Here is a 20,376-nt window from a genome sequence, read left to right on the forward strand (position 1 = left end):
TATTGGCATACACCCTGGTGTTCAGTGCATCAGTGCATGTAGGGTAAAATGGTTGATATATTGTTATTACGGGATTAACTCATTGGTTTCTTTGTAGGCTACACTTTCTTGACAAACAACTCTCTAACATATTGCACCTGAGTCATAGTTTCTGCCATAGAAAAGAGCAGAGGCGTCATGCCTGTAGGGGCATAAATTGATCAAGATTGGGTTTAGCTAGCCTAGACAGGTTCCCAATCTCCCAACCTCATAAATAGCTACCAAGAAGCCATTTCAGCCTACCAAGTTAAAGTAGCTATCTTGGCTAACTATCTTAGCTGGCATGCCTGCTGGCAAGGTAGATTTCTGTAAAGCAAGCAATAACTAAATGTACTGAATAAGACTCACATTCCTTTCAATATTTTACTCAGATTTGAGCAGATATACAGAGTAGCATATTTTGTTTCAACCAGTCAGGAGGATACATACAGCTCAAGAGGTATGCTTAGATATGCTTAGATATGCAAAAAAATATACATGTTTTTTAACATAGAATTAAGCATAATGATTACGGCTCTAGATTGCATGAAAAAGCTGTTTCAGGTGTTTGAATGCAATAGGTTCCAATTTATGGCCTGGGCGTAGCACCCCTCCAGACCAGCCACCAGACGTCCTCATGTACTTTGTGCCCCCTCAGATTTTTGGGGTGCATGACACCCCTGAAAAAGACCTCTGCTGAATGAATCTGCTGAATGCATCGCATTATGATTGGTAATCTCGAATGATACGCCCCCACAACAGCAAGCGAGTGAGAGAAAGAGGTACCATATCTCACCACGGCTTGTTTTCCTTTGATAAACTCTTCTGCCCAGAAACAGGGTATGGGCATCAGTGGCAGGGAATGAGCGATTGGTTGGAACTGCGCGCGGCGGCAGTCCCCGCATCCCTTGCCATGGAAGCTGTCTGCAATTTAACATCAACCGACATCAAGGTTTCCATTTGTCTGCCCGCATATTCAGGGGATAGTGACACGTGCACCTATTTTTTAATTGTTAAGGACCAAGTGTTTCAAATGTCCAAATTGTTTGCGTTCTTATAGACCTACACATGATTGTTATTTAAAAATCGTATATTCCCGTTTCACCACAATTACACATTTTGTTTCCATAATTAATATTTGGCAACATGTGGCCAGAAGATTACATTTACATTTAAGTCATTTAGCAGACGCTCTTATCCAGAGCGACTTATATGTTCATAGAATCTATTTGAAGGAATTGACATATTAAGGGGGTGTTATGTTGCCCTGTCCCTGACCCAGTTAAGTAGCTTAATTATAATGCCACTGACTCTAATAAGCGAACATGTATAATAACCATAATAAACTGATGTAGACTACCAGACAACCCAGGAATAATTTATGTATTTTTTTATTTGGTAGACATTGTCGCCTCCTTGTGGATTTGGCAGATGTAGGCAAACTATCTGCATTTTCACTAATGTAAATAATTATCAAACATAAACTGCTATCCGTTCATTTATTTCCAAGATATATAGGCAATTTTTATCCGATAATATAGCCTACATTTCAGGTGTATAGATAAATTATTTTCAAGATTATGGAGACAGATTTTAAACTGTATGAAATGCTTACTGTCCCTTTAAAAACGGTGAAAGTTTCACATTTTGCAGGAAGTTTATTCATTTATTGTTTTACATTTAACCTTTATTTAATTAGGCAAGTCAGTTAAGAACAAATTCTTATTTACAATGTTGGCCTATACCAGCCAAACCCGGACAATTGTGCGCCGCCCTATGAGACTCCCAATCACGTTCGGTTGTGAAACAGCCTGGATTCAAACCAGGGTGTCTGTACTGATGCCTCTCACTCTGAGACGCAGTGCCTCAGACTGCTGCGCCACTCAGGAGCCCTATTATTACAAATCAAATCAAATTTATTTATATAGCCCTTCGTACATCAGCTGATATCTCAAAGTGCTGTACAGAAAGTGCTGTACAAAGTGCTGTACAAGAAATTAATATACAACAGAGTGAGGGAGGAGGCAGTAGTTGTACAAATCCGGAAGCCAGGGAAGGACCCAACGAGGCCAACAAGCTATCGGCCAATATCTTTAACATCACATGTATGTGAGATTATGGAACGCATGATTACGGAGAGGCTAATTTACTTCCTGGAGAGCAGGGGGCTAGTATCACCACATCAGAGTGGGTTCAGAACGGGTAGGGGAACTACAGACCCAGTGCTCTGCTTGGAAGCAGTGTTCAGGAAGGCTCAGGTGAACAAGGAGTTTGTTGTAGCTGTCTTTTTTGATGTGGAGAAGGCATATGATATGATGTGGAAGGAGTGGTTGATATTGATATATATCAGCTTGATATTAGGGGGGTAGGAGGACGAACGTACAACTAGATAAAGGATTTCCTGTTTGGAAGGTCTATTCAGGTGAGGGTGGGTCTCTATCAGACCTGGGTCTCTACCTGGTGGATAACGGTACACCGCAGGAGAGCATGATTAGTCCTTTGTTGTTCTCAATTATGTTTACCCTCAGGTACGGCGGGATATTGGGAGGTCGTTATTTGCAGATGATGGGGCCTCATGGAAGAAGAAATGTGCCTTACATAGTCAGGAAGGTAAAGGAAGCAATTGATGAGGTAGAGTGGTGGGCATAAATGTAGGGATTCAGGTTCTCTGTAGAGAAAACTGAGACAGTGTTCTTTACCAGGAGGAAGGTGGGAGATGAGGTATGTTTGAGGGTATATGGGAGAAACTTGGAGAGGGTGGGGGCCTTCAGGTTCCTTGGGGTATACTTTGACTCTAGACTGATCTGGGCAGAACACATTGAGAGAGTGGTGGGACCGTGTATGTTGCATTGGTCCGATTTGCAATAGACTATGGCAGTATAGCGTATGGTTCGGCAGCCCGCACCTCATTGGAAAGGCTAGATGTCATACAGGGGCAAGGACTCAGAATACGTAGTGGGGCGTTTCGGACCTCCCCAGTTACTGCACTACAGGTGGAGATGGGGATTGGCCATTGCAGATTAGGAGACCGCCACTGGCAATTAATTATTGGGTCAACCTACAGGGACATGGGGAGTCTTATCCTGGGAAAGGGATTTTACAGGCATGCTGGGGACATGAGCAAAGGCAGAACACAAGCTTTGGGTGAGTGGGTAATATCCAGGCGAAGGAGATGGGACTGTATGAAAGGGAGTTTAGTCCAACAGTAGCTATTCCTGTAAATCCACCATGGCTACTCCCGCCTCCAGTAGTTTATCTGGAAGTGTTGGATTGACTACAGGAAGATACGGAGGGTGTTGATCCATCTGGAGAGACTACAGGAAGACAGGGGGGTGTTGATCCATCTGATTGAAGAGACTACAGAAAGATAGGGAGGGTGTTGATCCATTTGATTAGTTTAAGAGATGTCTGGATACAGTCTATCAGGATTTTGTGGCCGTTTACACAGATGGTTAAAAAGATCCAAGGACAGCACGTTAGCATTTGTAGTGATGGAATGGGAGTTGGCAGTCAGGAAATGTATTACAGATCATCTGGCTGTATACAGTATATAGCAGAGCTGATGGCTATACTGTTGGCCTTGCAGTGGTTGGAGGAAGTCAAGCCAGACAGAGTAGTTATTTGCTCTGATTCATGTGCAGTGTTGATGAGTCTCCAGTCCTTTAGCTCACGTAGCAGACAAGACCTGCTTTATGATGTACTACAAACCCATGGCAGGATTAGACAAATATACAGATCAGATTTACTTGGTTCCCAGCCCATGTGGGGTGAAGGGAAACTGACTAAACAAGCACTTAGTAGTGGGATGTTGATGTTGGAGTTATAATTAGCAAGGCAGAGGTAAACCCTGATATGGACAGTTATGGTGCAGAAATGGCAGGAGCAGTGGAATAGAGATACCAAGGGCAGGCAATTATTTCAAGTACAGAGGAAAGTCGGGAGGGGAGGACGAAAGGAAGGGACTGAAGAAAGGAAGACATTTTTTTACAAGATTAAGGGTGGGACACAGCTGGTTGAATAAGACCTTAAATGTGATAGGAAAACATCCAACAAGAAAGTGTGATTATTGCCAGGAAACAGAGACAGTGGAGCAAGTACTGCTCCAGTGAGGGTGGGCAGTATCCGAGGGAAAGAGAGAGGCTGAGATCTAGTTTGAGGGAGAAGGGGATACAGGAAATTAGTTTGAAGAGTATATTGAGTAGATATTAGATATAGTTTGAAATATTTTGTTATTTTTTTTATGAGCAACGGAGCTGCCAGGTAGGATTTAGTTTCCCCCGTCACTAGCCCACACTCCAGTACAGTAGGTGGCGGTAATGCACCATAACGTTGGATGCCAACCGCTGATAACCCCACCGAAGAAGAAGAAGACGAAGGAAATGAATATCGGGACACATTGTCGCGGAGCTGGAATTGATACATTGTATTGAGCACACAATCTGTAACCACAACGCACTTTGATAAAGGTAATCTCGTTCGAATATGTTGTGATACTTTGTAAACAATGTTGCATATTTTAATGCAGTTACTTCCAACAGGGGGCTACGACTCCTTACGGATAGCGTAGACATGGTCCGGTGTGGTGCGCTTCAAGGTCTTAAGATAACTTTTAAAACCAATGTTATTTACTTATTTAATTTGTAAAGGTAGGCTAATGTGTAAGTAATTTGCTATAACGTGATTTGCGTGTCATACTAAACTACTTTCTAGATTATGTGCTTTCACTAATACCCTTAAGAAGGCTTTCTCACAGAACGCAGCTGGACTCATGAAGGAAGTTTGAATTAACTTAGGCTACAACACCTTCGCTCTATGTAGGCATATTAATTATCCATAGCCTGGCCAATTCCATGCTGGTACTCCGTTCATGCTGCAAATACGGCTGTTTCACATTTGTGGATCTCTTTCTCCAGTTGTTATTGTGTAATGTGTGTACAACCTTCCAGGCTAAATTTCTCAGACTTTAAAAACCCCCACATCATCTGGAAGAAGCAGGATTTCAGTCCACCACCTGCGCATAAGGACAGCCTAGAGGCCATGGTGAGCTTTGGAAATGCAATTAAATATTATGTGTTGTAATTTTGCAGATTGACTGTAGTTTAGGCTGATATATTACTTTAGTCTTACTTCAGATATTGCCAAAATCATACATACTAGCTTCTCTGAGAGTGTGATTATGCAAACCAAACCATAATGGGAATCAAGCGTGCTGATACTAGTATCACAGTTGGTTAACCGTGACATGCAGTACTAAAGCAATTGTACACAAGAGGGTGCGTTAAATTACTTCTTCTTTTTTTGCATGCTGTGCTGCAGTCATAGGTATGAGGTGGGCCCGAGTACCATAGATCAGTTTTGAACAACCCTGTTGTATAATCTTATTCTAAATGCATGTACACCTTAAATTTCTCAGTCTACAGTGGTGGATCTCAAGACAAAGGAGGAGAAGGATGCGGAGCTTGACAGACGGATCGAGGCTCTGCGCAAGAAGAATGAAGCTCTGGTCCGGAGGTACCAGGTGAGCTCCCAAAGGATCCGATTTATAGTTCTGGTGTAGCAGCATCTGGGTGGCTCAGTTGGTAGAGCATGGCACTTGCAATGTCAGGACCGTGGGCCCGATTCCCCGTTGGGGCCACCCATACGAGTGTGTATGCATGCCCTATAAGTTGCTTTGGATAAAAGTGTCTGCTAAATAGTATAACCTATTATATTATTAGCTTATATCACACAGCTAAATTGCGTAGCCACGTTTTCAAATAGCTTCTGTCTGGATATTCAAATGATGGTCATCGGTCTCTTTTCTGTTGACTCTCCCAGAATGAATGCATGATTTATCAGGTTAGGGTGAGACACTGATGAGACTATCATCAGCCAACCTTTATTTTGTTATCTTTCTACAGGAAATAGAAGAGGACAAAAAGAAGGCGGAGCAGGAGGGTATTGCCGTGAAGACGCACCCACCCAGGAAGGGCCGCCCTCACGATGGCCCGCCAGAGGGAGACCGATGGAGGACAGAGAAGGAGAGCTTCACTGTGTCCGTAGACCTCTCCAAACCTGCAGGGGTGAGATCAGGATGAGGGCTCTGTCTCAGCACATACTGTAGTACCAGGCTATATCAGACCAAGCTGACTAATGACCAAATCAGTCATGTTCATTAGGCACAAAAATTAGATATGGACTAGTTACTCCCTGAACTTGTCCAATAAGAACACACAATTTCCATTTGAAAACTATTTAAGTTTGTGCCAACTGAACAAACATGATGTAAGAAGACCAAAAACATGACAGTGTCCACACTTAAACACTTGGCCTCGAGATAACCTCCTGAGCTCTGAAAGATGGCCTCTACCAGAACAAGTCTTATAGATGGGCGCCTGCAAAAGTCTATTTGCCCGCTCACATCCAATTTCCTGTCAGTCAAATCATACATTTCCCCCTGCTCTGGCAGCTTGATGAGATTAGGGATGCCTAATGGAGGACATTGACATGAGGTGGACCTGAGAGGGCCATATATCTTACAGCAGCTGGGTGAAGTTATGCTAGCTGAGTCTGGTACACCTGACACAGAACAGGGAAGTGATGACGTACACCATGAACAGAGAGATGTTTTGTAAATGCGTCATGTGTTTGCCCATATTAGGAAACCACTCATGGAAATCGTGTATCTGGTTCCAACTTTATAACCCTGCTTCGGCTTGATGATTATAAATCTATGTTCAGGTGGGTAAAAGTTACATAATTAAATTATGCATAGGTGGAGGTGAATGCAAATCCCTGGCTATGGTTTTGTCCCAAATGGCACCCTATTCCCTTCCTAGTGCACTACTTTTGACCAGAGCCTATGGGGGAATAGGGTGCCGTTTGGGTAGCGCCCTGTATTACTACCTGAAGGGGATGCTCTCAAGCCATTCCTGCTCTTGAAGGTAATTCCAGTACGTGCCACCTCCTATCAGACAGCATGTTTTTTTTAATCAGCCCCCGTGTAGAGACGGGCTGGAGTGCATTTTAATCAAAGCCTGTTGAGATCATGTCTGGTCCCAGATGGCCCCTACATCTGTGATCCACCCCACTCTTCACATAGTAAAGGTCACTCATTCAGACAAGAAGGGACTTGTTTAGGGTGCTGTGGTATTGCCCTAAATGTATGTATGTATGCCATGATTTTTCCGGTCTCTCAGTGGGATAAAGCGGACCTAATCAAAACGTACGTTCTCCCTGCAGGAGAAGCGGGTGGTCAATGACTGGAAACAAGGGCCACCGCGGGACTCTGAGGAGGGAGACGACCCCAGACACCAAGGTGAAAGCCCCCCGCGGAGGACTTTGCCCGGGCGGCTCAGCAGGGGTGGACTAAGACAGGGAGGATCACGGCAGGAGAGGAGAGAGCAACGCCCTGACAGATCCCTAACAGACTCACGCCAGTCCCATGACAGACCACCAAGAGAGGGGAGACTACCAAGAGAGGGGAGACCACCAAGAGAGCAGAGACCACCAAGAGAGGACAGGGGTCCAAGCATGGAGGGGCCAGGAGAGGGCCCCGGCCACAGTGAACGTGCCCCACGCGGAGGAAGACGAGGAAGGGGAGAAGGAGGAGGACCACCACACGGTAGTGACAGGAAGTCTAAGGTCTGTGAGCAAAACCATGTCAGTACTAACAAGCGAGGCAATGTTGCTGTAGATGTGCCAGGTTGAATAGTTTCAATAGCCTCAGAGGTTTTACCAGTGGTATAGTCTCCATAATGAAGGTTTGACCTTTTGGTTGTACAGCATATCTTTGTGATGATGTAGGATACTTTGCAATGACATGAGTAATGGGGAAGATGAGTACATACTATAGTAATGGGAAAAAAATACCAGATTTAGCTAAAACATATGGGTGTGAAATGAAGAGAATTGGGATGGCGTAACACTTCTCTCTTTATTCTTCCTAAAATAGTGTGCCTCTGTTGTGCCTCTCTGTAGGAGTGGGAGGAGAAAAGGAGGCAGAACATTGAGACGATGAACGAGGAGATGGAGAAGATTGCAGAGTATGAAAGAGGACAAAGGGTATGTACAGGATGCCATTTTGTAAAAATCCGATTACAATCGGATTATTTGGTGACAGTTCAGCGTTGAAGATGTGAAATAGATGGAGTGTAAGGTTGCTGTCTTTGGAATCCTTCTGCAGCCTGCCGAGGGAGACAAGCCCATCCGTAACTTCCTGGATGACCCGCGGCGCTCCGGCCCAGTCCCGGACATGGACCGCAAGGAGGGCAGCCGCCGACACATTCGAAACTGGGGCGGCGTAGACTTTGACAACGTGAAGACGAGATCTGAGCTGGAGAAGGAGTGGACAGTGAGTGCTCTGTTTTGTGGAAGGCATGATCGTTCAAATGTTCTGTGGTGTGTCTTTTGGTTGAAACGATTCCTTTATTGAAAATTAGAACAAGGTTTAATTTATCGGTTTATCATCTCTTTCCTTTCTCTCCTCTACATCGTTATTAATTCCCTTATCTCTTAAATCATGTTATCAATCGTGTTACTTTCCTTTCTCCTTATCTCTCTCTCTCTCCAACAGAGTCGGAGACCAGGAGGCCCTAAGGGCTCCATGGATATGACCATGTCTATGACGGGCCGGGAGCGTGCCGAGTACCTCCGCTGGAAGAAGGAGCGTGAGGAGATTGATGAGGAGCGCCTGGCCAGGCACAGGAACGCCACGGGCCAGTGGAGACGGGAATGGGACTCCCAGAAGACTGACGGCTTGTGAGTGACTGACTGGAGGAGGACCACTGATCACACCTCGCTCACAAATATCCTCGGAGACCGCCATGGCTTTATTCACAAAAATACCACAACAGCAGGGCATTCAGTGAACCAAACCAGGCAGTGCATACTGAATCCCCAAGATGACAAATGCGTTCCAAAATATGAATTTACCAGATGCCACACTTTATGTTTTAGATGTTGTGTTCAATTTACTAGAAGAAAAAGAAACTCACACCTATTTAGGTGAGGTGCTGGCTAGCGGAGTAGAAAACTTGAAAATAAAAGAGAGCCGCACACTCTAGGAGCTCAGATGCAAAAATGTAATTACCAACGTTTCGACAGCCAAGCTGTCTTCATCAGGGTATTTACTGAACATCCTTAGATGCGGCGCAGTAAGAGAATAGTGGATTAACATGAACCACATTCAACATACTCTCTTTCGTTCGTTCTTTCGCTGTAAGAGCGTGGAGGCAGTGTGAGATTAGGAGACCCATACAGGTGCATGTTGGGGAGGCTTGGCTGGGGGCAGGGTTTTGAGTTTATTTGTATTTTGACAGGGACCGTGCACATCTGAATCAACCTTTCAGTGCCGGGTTTTAACCAGCTGGCTAATTTTCAAACTCAGTCCCTGGGCAGGTTATTAAAAACGATTTCAATAATAACAGATCAACAATGAGCTGTGAGCACATGTAGAGTAACACGTAGCAGACAGAGCAATAGCACAAAAAGCAACAAAACAAAATGCATAAAAGCAACAAACAGTGTTTCCACACCTCACAAGCTACAAACCGATAACATGGAAAGCGGCGATACACCGCTAGGGATTATGTTCACAAGTCGGATTGTCCTTTAGCCATGTCTTTGTTTCTTGTGACTGTTCAACAGTCGTGGGGGTGGTGGCAGGGAGGGGTTGACAGGTCCTGTGGTGATGCAGTGTGACAGGGTGAAGAGGTCTGACCCTGTGGTGCTTTCACAGGTTCAAGGAGGACCCAGCTGTGGCTGTGGAGGGCATGCTGCCAGCCCAGGGATGCAGAGGCAAGTCACCCCCCCCCCCCCAGACTCTGATGACAAGGCGTTGTTGGTTGCCACTGTTACAGACAAGGATGGCAGACTTAACTCAACTCTTTCTCCCTCTCTATCCCAAACAATCACATTCACCCATTTACAGCAGTGCTTACACTCAAACAGGTCTTCTGCTAAGTATCATAGTCACTACAAACCTTTCCATTAGACACAGCACACTCTCATTGATGCTTTGGGAAAGGGATACCTAGTCAGCTGCATTTAACCCCTCAGGTGGCTGCCTTAATCGACACCACATTATCGGCGCCCGAGAACCAGTAGGTTAACTACCTTTCTCAGGGACAGAACGCCAGATTTTTACCTTGTCACCTCTGGGATTCGGTCCAGCAACCTTTTGGTTTTTGGTCCAACTCTCCTACCCGCCAGGCTACCTGCCGTCCCTGGAGCAACACTCTAATTTTAAGAACACTTTTATCTGAGCCACGTTAACATGGTGTATTGTCTGTGTATGGTGATGTTGTGGTTGCCCTGTGTGTAGTGATGTGAGTGACATCACTCTGTGTGTGTCCTCCCCACAGCCCGGAGGAGTGGCTCCCGCCCACAGCCTCACGGCTGGGCCTCAGGTTAGCCAATGGCATGGGACTGAATTTGTGTGTGTTCAGTGTGTCTAACACCCCCCCCTGTATTCTGCTGTGTGAGAGCCTTATGGGTCCTGGTCAAAAGTAGTTCACTATAAAGGGATTATGATGCCTTAAGAGCAGCACTGCTGTGTCAGTACTGGGGCTGCCATTCATTCGTTTTCAAGGTCCTGTTCTTCCACCCCAACCCCTCTAATTTGAACTGTCCTCCTCCCTCATCCTTCACTTCCACAGACGATGTGAAGGGGCCTCCGAAGGCGCCCACGTTCGGAGATTTCCTGGGGCAGGGTAGAGCACCCAGGGAGGGGGGGAAGGGACGAGGACCGAGACAGAGCTACAGGTACAGCTCTTCCTCTTCTAAGGCTGTAGAACAACATCTGTGTTTTCTGCTTTCGTTCCTCACCATTCCAATGACCGGATCTCCTTGACAGCATGCACGATAACCGCTGGGAAAAGGAGGAGGAGAAAGAGAAGGAAGACAAACCCAAGAAGGAGGAGAAGACTCAGAAGGAGGAACGGAAACCCAAATCTCCCTCATCACAAAAGGTATGTCGTCTCCCACCACCATGCACTGGGATCTGTGTTTTGGCACATTATATATAATCTAATAAATGCCATTTAGCAGACACTTATCCAAACCGGCTTAGTCATGCTTGTATACATTTTGCGAATGGTTGGCCCCGGGCAACGAATCCATCACCTTTGCGGTACAAGAACCATGCTCTACCAGCCAGACAGGACAATGTATACCAGTGTTGTTTTTGAACATGATCTCTTTCCATGAACCACGTTAACAGGTGACTTGCCTGCTTCTTTCCCTCTTAGATGGAGAAGAGTGGTGATGCAGATGAGGATGAGTGGGAGGATGCCAGCGACGAAGAGGACGAAGATGCGGAAGGTGATGACGACTCAGAGGAAGACGATGAGGGGGAGGAGGAAGGGAAAGACGGGCAGTCCACAAAGAAAGCACCTTGCCCAGAAACCACTGCATTGAAACCCGCCGCCACCTCACCCCTTCCCTCCACTCCCCCCTCCGCAACCAGTCCCAAAGAAAAGCGCACCCCAAGGCCCAAAGTCTACATCCCCTCCCCAAAGGAGGCTCAGAACTCCCCCGATGGCCTCAAGCCCCTCAGTCCCTTTTCTCCCCTGGACGGCCACCAGCCGGTCAGAGACTGGGGGGAGGAGATGGAGATGCAGTCACCCCGAAGCAGTATGGGGGAAAGCCCCCCAAAACCCCCCAGCACTGATGAGGGCCCTGCCCAGGTTAAGGTCCAAGAAGACAGCCGCAACTCCAGCCCTAGCCCAACCCCCAGTCCCAATGAGAAGGAGAGGGACAAACGAACAGGTACAGATATTTACATACTGGTTTGACCGTTGTATTATATTGCAAGATCGTATCATACATTTGGCATACTGTTGAATGTGCTTCTATTTTATAGCCAGCAAAGTTGATCATAGGTTTCTTCATCCACACTCATATCTCCCCCTCCCTCTATCGTTCTTTATATCATTCTTAGTTGTGGTCACTGCTGCACCACCAGAGGAGACTCTGATCCAGGAAAAAACTCCTTTACCGTTTAAAAAAAATCTCAATATCAAATCATTTCTAGGTAACAATTAAGTACCTTACTGTGATTGTTTTCAATTAAAATGGCCAGCTTCTTAGCAAAGAGCAATTTCTCAAACAATAATTTAGCTAGGACTGTCTGGCAGTGGTCTGAGTGGGGAGGGGAAAACTAGCTGTAATTAGTAGAAAGGTTTGGAACTTTCTTGTTGGTCTATTAACAAATTTAGCACCTGGTGATGTCATCAGGAAGGCAAAAACTCCTTCCTACCAAACCAGGCTGAAATTTCAGGCGGCCTTTTCAAGCGGCTCTTGCACGAAAAGGGCAGTATCGTCATTTTCAACATTTCACAGCATTATTCCAACCTCATAGTGTGGAAATGTGTGTGTGTGTGTATATATTATATAAGAATTTCACGTTTTTGACTGCACTGTGCTTTTAATACTAGAAGATCCTGTGAGGCTAAATTACACACAGACCAAAAATTCAGGCAAAGCAGTAAATCAAATCAAATCAAATTTATTTATATAGCCCTTCGTACATCAGCTGATATCTCAAAGTGCTGTACAGAAACCCAGCCTAAAACCCCAAACAGCAAACAATGCAGGTGTAAAAGCACGGTGGCTAGGAAAAACTCCCTAGAAAGGCCAAAACCTAGGAAGACGATTTGTATTGTTGCTTATGGTCATCTGATGTTTTATTTTTAAGACTACCTGAAAGTTGTGGTAAAAATGGAATGATATCAGACTCGTTCTTCCTTCCCTGAACCATCTGACCCAGATGAGGCCCCTGCCGCCGCTCCTATCCTGGAGGCTGACCAGGGCCTGTCTGAGCCAGCCACAGCCCCAGAGACGGCCCCAGACACCTCAGAGAAGCCATCTTCAGGTGCAGTTCACATCAATGACTTTGAGACTGGGTTTCTCTATGAAGTCTCTGACTCCCACCAAGCACTAACCACAAAACACAAACCAACCTACTTCCCTCTCAGCCTCCTTTTTTATACAGGTTTCTTAATTCGCCGCTCACTGCTCTCCCGTGTGTCCTCTCCAGCTGTCTGTCTAAAGTTGGCTGGCATGACCCCACAACCAACATCTATTGGGTACGGTCAAGGCTTGTCTGTCGCTCACTGCATCACTCTGCATTTTCTGGCCAATGGGATCCCTCTCTTTCCTCAATCCTCTGAAACTCCTCCGCCTTGCCGTTTCCTCCTGGGGAACTGAATGTACTAACCTCCGCCCTCTTCACGATGGCTACAACACCTCACTGTGTGAACCCCTGCCGTTTTACCCCTTGAACACTTTCCTTTGGGTTCTCCTTCTCATTTCCTTTTTTTTACGGGTTAATGCATTTACAATACATGCTGCCCACCCTGTCCCCAACCTCAAATGAGCAAAATCGCATATATTTTCTGTTTTTCATGGGTTTGTTAATCGCATGACTGACATATGGATGATTAGTGGCTTGAGAAGATTACGAATCAAATTAGCTCTTCCATTAATTTCTCCTCGTCATGCTGTCTGCTTCTTAAATTGATGTCTGTTTGGCTAAGACTTATCACTATGCCTGAAATGGAATGATGCAAATTGTGCTAACCAGAACCAGACAGTCATTGGATGATAACAGAACATGTTTAAACGGCGCATTACTCATTTGAAACCACCAAACAAACATGTGCGTTTTATTGCTCTGTGTTTATGTATTTTGTCTCAATGTCCTCAAAATGCATAATTTAGCCTTTCCCGTAGTCTCCACTTTGACATGCCTAGGAAGGTTGAATAGCACCTCTCTGTAAAGCTCTTCAACGACAAACACAAACGATTCCCATGTTACTCACATATTTGCTACATCCATTTTTGGATGTCTAAATTAATGATGTACAGTATACTCATTTGATTCTCGAAGAATATAACTCAAATGCCTCATGAACTTAGTTCAACTGTCGTACTAAACCCCAAATATAAGCTTGTTAAAACTATCCTCTTGATATCATGGCTGGTCAGTCTTTGCATCCATAGCTCTGTCTGTGAATTTGAGAGTGGTTACATTTCTCCTGGCCCCTCCCTTAGCTTTATTCCCAAACAGAAGCAGGGTGACCACTTTGTTATTGTTTCAATTAAGGATTCTAGCTTTAATGTTTTCAGAAACCATTTTATTGCTTTCTCATGAGCTTAGTTTAAAAAAAAATATATATATATATATATATGAAATAGTACATTATAAAATGTGGCTAATTAGCACAGTGTAAAATGCACTCTAAATAATTTTTTAACGATGTGTAGGATAATGTGCATTCATTGCACTCCCTTTGTCTCTGAGGGCAGAGTGCTAATAATTAGCACTGACATGCCTTTTTAAAAGTGGATCATTTATTTATGACTCAAGCTTTTTACATCAGTCGAGTTTGTCTGTAACAGCCCAGATGGTATATTTTTGGGTTACACAGAACAAATTATTGAGCATTTCTGTGGTTGCTACAATGCACTGCACTTTGACAAGGCAGCTTAAATGCCCATTAAATTAACATTATGAAGGTGGGATTGTATGACTAGATTTTTGTAGATGTTTAGTCGTGAGTACTAAATCCCCCAACCCTTATGAGTGTTCTGTTGTAGACCGATTGCTTCAATTTGGATTTATGTTTTTTTTTGTGTGTGGCTGTTGTTTGTGCTACTAGTTGTCTCATTGCTACAACTCCCGTACGGGCTCGGGAGAGACGAAGGTTGAAAGTCATGCGTCCTCCGATACACAACCCAACCAAGCCGCACTGCTTCTTAACACAGCGCGGATCCAGCCCGGAAGCCAGCCGCTTCAATGAGTCGGAGGAAACACCGTGCACCTGGCAACCTTAGTTAGCTCGCACTGCGCCCGGCCCGCCACAGGAGTTGCTGGTGCAACCCTACCGGCCAAGCCCTCCCTAACCCGGACGACACTAGGCCAATTGTGCGTTGCCCCACGGACCTCCCGGTCACGGCCGGTTACGACAGAACCTGGGCGCGAACCCAGAGTCTCTGCTGGCGCTGCAGTACAGCGCCCTTAACCACTGCGCCACCCGGGAGGCCCGGATTTATGTTTTTGTAGGTTATTGCACCTTTCTGACGCCATAACTTCACATATGACGTGATTGACAGCTGTATCTCGGTATCATAACAAGATACCGTTATGACTGTTTTTCTTATTGAATCCCTGGCAGTGAAAATCCCATAGTCTGTAGAAGGCTCTTCTGAGTAGATAAATGTTTCCTTGTTGTCTGGTCCTTGTCATCATTATTAGGCGTCTCCTTACAACCTGGTAAGTGTGTTTCTCTGGTGGTAATCACCACAGCTAATGGCTGGTGTGCATCCCAAACGGCGTCCTTTTCCCTTGATGGTGCAATACTCTTTATAGGGCTCTGTTCACAAGTAGCGCACTATAAAGGGAATAGGGTGCCATTTGGGACTCGACCGGTGTGTCTATGCTTTGGCTGAATGAAGACGCTCACTACACCAAATCCGATTAGTCCAGTGAGAGTGGAGATCGGTGAAGTACGGGAACAAGAGGCACAATTAATGTTGAAAGGCTTTTATGAGGAAATTAGCCGCGGTCTAACCGACCGGGTGTGGATGTAATGGAAACCCTTTTGAACTCTGAGCCTGATTGAATAAAACCGCCTCTCCAAGTTCTTTGATGTTTATGAGACTAATATTGGTCCATGAGAGGACTGTTACCCAATCCCACATTGAATAGGCAATCAAATTATAATTTCAAAAAAGGCCTATTTGGCTGAGGACACATACTGTCAATGGTGAGTAGCTTGGGTTACGTTCATTTAAGCATATTGCATATATCGTAGTACTATAATATCAAGTATGAGCATAATATAAATGTTTGGACAACCATTGGTACTTATTTATCCTACTGAGAGCTAACACCAGTCTGGGGCCATACCATGCTGTCCCATGCATGTGGTGCTGTGTTGGAGACACAGAGGGCAGATTAATCCAGTTTGCAGTACAGTGACCCCCCCCTTCTCTGTTCTCTATCAACAGGCTGATATCTGCTCTAGGAAAGTGACTTTTCAGTACTAGCAGTTCACAGATGATGGAAGGATGAGGGGAGAAAAGAATGACAAGAGGAAAGGTAACTGGGCCTCGCGCACCATGACTGGAGCAGCCATCACAGACAACCTGGAGGGATGTGGTTGGGCAGCAGGCCTCCAAACCGCTCCCTCTCCTTAACAATCAGACCACGTAAGTTCTGTTCTGTTTGACTAGGAGCAGCACCTTGCATAGAACAGTGATACATACTGCCGTTCATTTGAGCCACGATGGTAAATGGCTTGGGTTTTATAGCAGCCAATCAGGATGTGATGTCAAGTCAACAAAGCCCTGACTTGTTTTTACCTTTTTTTTTTTTTTTTGTGTTATTGGTTTGTGTGTGATTAACAAATCAAACGATTACATTTCGCAAAGACTGAAAAATATTAAATTATCTTACCTCAATTTTTCAACCTTTAGCATTTTTTTTTAAACTACCTTTTTTGGAAGGTCAAAGAGACTTGGCCCCTTCAACATAGCTAAACTGGTAGTGTCCCAAATGTCATGATCTCTATATAGTGCACTTCTTTTGAGTCCTATGGGCCATGGTCAATAGTAGTGCACTATAAAGGCGATAGGGTGCCATTTGCAACGCAAACCCTCTCTTTGTGAAGTGTGCATGGATAAGAATAGGCTTAAAATGTAATACTTTTCAGTTATATTTTGTCATGAAACTTATAATGTGAACAAATATAAGCCATGGCATTGAAAAATGTACATTCTGTCTCCTGATAATGTAACAAAGTTGGTTTACTTTTTGGACACCAAGAGGAGAATAGTTAAATGTTATTTTTAATTTTTAGGTGGGGTACACTGTACTTAAATACATGCATCATGTGATCCTGGCAATTGTTTGTTGATAACCATGACAATCCAAAGCTTTCCTTTAATTTTTTATTTGCAATAGATCACTAGTGGTGTTTGTAGTTTTAATCAAGGGGCATCAGAACATGTAGCTCAACAGACCAAGATTTTGGTTAGATTTGTAATATTGTTGGCTTTTTTTTGCCTACTTAGTCATGAACTCAAACTCTGGCTCACCTATAATGAACAGGAGCACAGATATTGAGCTATGCTTTAATTTTATTTCTCAAAGTAATGAGGTGAGAAGTCAAGAACCCAAGGAAATGCAGTATGTAGCCTATAGTATTTTGAGAACAACAAAACATTCCAATGTTTTGTGTGGGGGGGAAAGGCATCTATTTTTGTAATTTGCATTAGTATATCCTCGTTTTCCGTTTCTGATGACTTAGTGATTGTATTATAAGCATCGAATTTACCTGCAATTTCTTCGTTTTGAATATAAAACTGCGTTATTTGGGTTTGTTTTTGGAGTGGAATGTAACTGGCGGATCTAAACTAGCTTGACCCGAAATCGAATATTTTTTTTCTTCTGTTCATCAGTTGATAAACATGATTTTTTAAATTCCAAGATATTGACACTTCAATCAAGAAGGACATTACAATTGATAGCTTTTTGATTTATCAGGAAACTCATTGTTTCACATGCAACTGTCAAATGTTCAACATGAAATGTATTGTTTTATTTTGCTTCTTAGTTTCCATATCAAATAAATGTATGGTGTTCCGGTCTCAATTATGTTTCTCGTGATTTACAATAAGTGCAACCTCAAACAGCAGACTGATATATTTTACGCCTCTTGTGCCTATTTGTAGGGATTATGATGTTTTTGCCAGTCGCACAAAGTGAATGGAGTGTCCAAGCTTTTAGTTAATGATTTTGCTCGAGAGAATATTTTTTTTGTGATGCTTTTATAGCTATTTCACCATCCACGAGACCAGAATTATTAAATAAATATAATTAATGTATTTTTTTTTTTTTAGATCAACCCTCATGGACGTAATTTTGGTAGACGTCTGTGCGATAATCATAGGGACATGCACCGACCATATTTCTGGGACGTAGGCTAACTGTTAAACTATAATCCAATCTATGTGCTTTTATAGTCTTTGACCCGCCCTATTTCATCCCATTAAATTGTAAACTGTTCTGTATAGCTGGTGCGCTCTAGACGCCCCGTCCATAGAGGGTTAATTAAAGCATCGTCCCACCAGGAGCAGTGACAGCGTTTCCACAATGCCCACCTGACTTGAAGGGGAAAGATAGAATTTGGAGGCTTTGGACACTGACAAAGAACCAGACTACATTCGACGCCAGAAAAAGGATATAACAATTGCAGGATGAAAGCCAACAAACAAGTTACCACCGTGAAGCAGAACGGGAACATGAACAGAAGGCCGAGCTATCCAGGCGACCAGCGGGTGAAGCATGCCAACTTAACCACAAAGATTTGGGTTAAAGTGGCGATGGCGATTGCTTATTTTCTATGCGTGTCAATAGCTGCCTTTATTCTGGCAATCTACTATGTGTTCTTTTGGAGTCCGGATCCTGTCAATAGCCCGGCATCTGACAATGTCACCATCCCGTCAGTAACCAACAACACAACGTGCCAGCCGAGATTATGACTGCGTGAGATCGGTAGGCTATCCTCCGCGGTGATAGCCCGCGCAATGGTTGAGACTTTTTGGATCCGCTGTAGGACAGACACCTGGAGAGGACACCGGCACACGCAGCAATGGTGTACCGCGACAGAGGGGATAGCATGACATTATTTGAAGAAGGATATTGGGATTTTTGCAGCAGTCCGCTGAACTATTCAGGTTAGCCTATGGAGGAATCAAATTATAGAGTTTGACAACCGAAACGCTTGTGATTGCCTGTAGCTTTTCGGATGCAGAGGGAGGGACATTTAATCAGTTAACCCATCCACTCAGATTCTCTCTGTTACGATAGACATGTAAAGACAGTTTACAATTGTACTATTTAAATAGGTGGTATAACAACGTGACAGTTTTGACTTTTTTTCATTATAGACATTTAGTTTGTAAGTACATAAAAACATTCACAATGTATGTTTGAATTTCATGATTCTCTGTGTGTAATGTGATATTCTCAAACGACAGTCATTTAGAATCGGGCAGATCCCTAGTGACTCTCCTACCGATCCTCGACTTCGGCGATATCATCTACAAAATAGCTTCCAATACTCTACTCACGTCTACAAATCCATGCTAGGTAAAGCTCCGCCTTATCTCAGTTCACTGGTCACGATGGCAAACACCCACCCGTAGCACGCGCTCCAGCAGGTGTATCTCACTGATCAACCCTAAAGCCAACACCTCATTTGGCCGCCTTTCCTTCCAGTTCTCTGCTGCCTGTGACTGGAACGAATTGTAAAAATCGCTGAAGTTGGAGACTTATCTCCCTCACCAACTTTAAACATCTGCTATCTGAGCAGCTAACCAATCGCTGCACATAGTCCATCGGTAAATAGCCCACCCAATTTACCTACCTCATCCCCATACTGTTTATATTTATTTACTTTTCTGCTCTTTTGCACACCAGTATCTCTACCTGCACATGACCATCTGATCATTTATCACTCCAGTGTTAATCTGCAAAATTGTAATTATTAGCCTACCTCCTCATGCCTTTTGCACACAATGTATATACTTTTTCCCCCTACTGTGTTATTGACTTGTTTATTGTTTACTCCATGTGTAACTCTTGTCTGTTCAGACTGCTATGCTTTATCTTGGCCAGGTCGCAGTTGTAAATGAGAACTTGTTCTCAACTAGCGTACCTGGTTAAATAAAGGTGGAGGAAAAAAAAGCTGCGTCCTTTTGTTACTGTTCAATGGAGAACAGGCACGGGAATTGGCACACTATATCTGCCCCTGTATTTTAATGAGGCAAGTGTCTCCTACGATCCTACATGCTTCATTGTTCACAATATTGATGAAAGAGTGCAATTTGTCCTCTAAGGGCCCCTGGTGTTTGTAAACTCATCTTTATGTCCAATTTTCCTCAATGTGTGTATATCTTTATTTGTTTAATCAAACCTCAGTTTGTTATATTGCCAAGAGAAGTAAACACTTAGCATACTACTATCCCACTGCTATCAAACATCACAACAGTAGCTATGATTGACAATTATTGTTACAATTGAACAGTCGCTGTACCTCGCTATACTCTCTCCCTATGTCTCAGGGGCATATGGGTGAAGCGGGAGAGAGCTGCAACACACCATTCAATAATTAAATTGCAGAGGAAGTTGTCAGGACCCGTTCCTTCTCCCAAGCTGCCTTTGCTTCCATTTCTCCGAGGCGAGACCCATGTATGACTCAGTATGTTACGCTTTTCCAGCAGCTGTGATGTGATTGCTCTTATAAAAACCGTTTAAATTAACGACTTTATTTTACCAAACTTTTGAATAAGCAAGGTGGGAACTGGGAA

At 44.0% G+C, this 20,376-nt stretch overlaps 1 protein-coding gene across 2 annotated transcripts; it reads left to right on the forward strand.

Annotated features, from left to right (window-relative positions):
* Positions 1-4,347: 4,347 nt before the first annotated feature.
* On the forward strand, positions 4,348-17,656 carry LOC123992904 (coiled-coil domain-containing protein 9-like). 2 transcript variants are annotated; one of them, XM_046294525.1, is made up of 14 exons: positions 4,348-4,484; positions 4,965-5,058; positions 5,432-5,536; positions 5,919-6,080; positions 7,240-7,641; positions 7,978-8,061; positions 8,183-8,350; positions 8,573-8,757; positions 9,737-9,795; positions 10,656-10,761; positions 10,853-10,967; positions 11,247-11,766; positions 12,767-12,871; positions 16,012-17,656. In XM_046294525.1, the coding sequence occupies exons 2-14, from the start codon at positions 5,056-5,058 to the stop codon at positions 16,014-16,016; spliced, it is 2,019 nt and encodes a 672-aa protein (XP_046150481.1). In that variant the 5' UTR covers positions 4,348-4,484; positions 4,965-5,055; the 3' UTR covers positions 16,017-17,656. The 2 variants fall into 2 exon arrangements, with proteins under 2 accessions (XP_046150481.1, XP_046150482.1); XM_046294526.1 differs by having other exon boundaries at positions 4,400-4,484; positions 4,979-5,058.
* Positions 17,657-20,376: the final 2,720 nt, after the last annotated feature.

Source organism: Oncorhynchus gorbuscha, linkage group LG13 (assembly GCF_021184085.1).
Source record: "Oncorhynchus gorbuscha isolate QuinsamMale2020 ecotype Even-year linkage group LG13, OgorEven_v1.0, whole genome shotgun sequence".
Lineage (NCBI taxonomy): Eukaryota > Metazoa > Chordata > Actinopteri > Salmoniformes > Salmonidae > Oncorhynchus > Oncorhynchus gorbuscha.

Excerpts from the sequence above, each read along its gene's own strand:
- LOC123992904 (XM_046294525.1), top strand. Across the intron at positions 8,062-8,182 it reads AGTATGAAAGAGGACAAAGG|CCTGCCGAGGGAGACAAGCC; the intron begins GTATGTACAGGA and ends ATCCTTCTGCAG. Across the intron at positions 8,758-9,736 it reads TCCCAGAAGACTGACGGCTT|GTTCAAGGAGGACCCAGCTG; the intron begins GTGAGTGACTGA and ends GTGCTTTCACAG.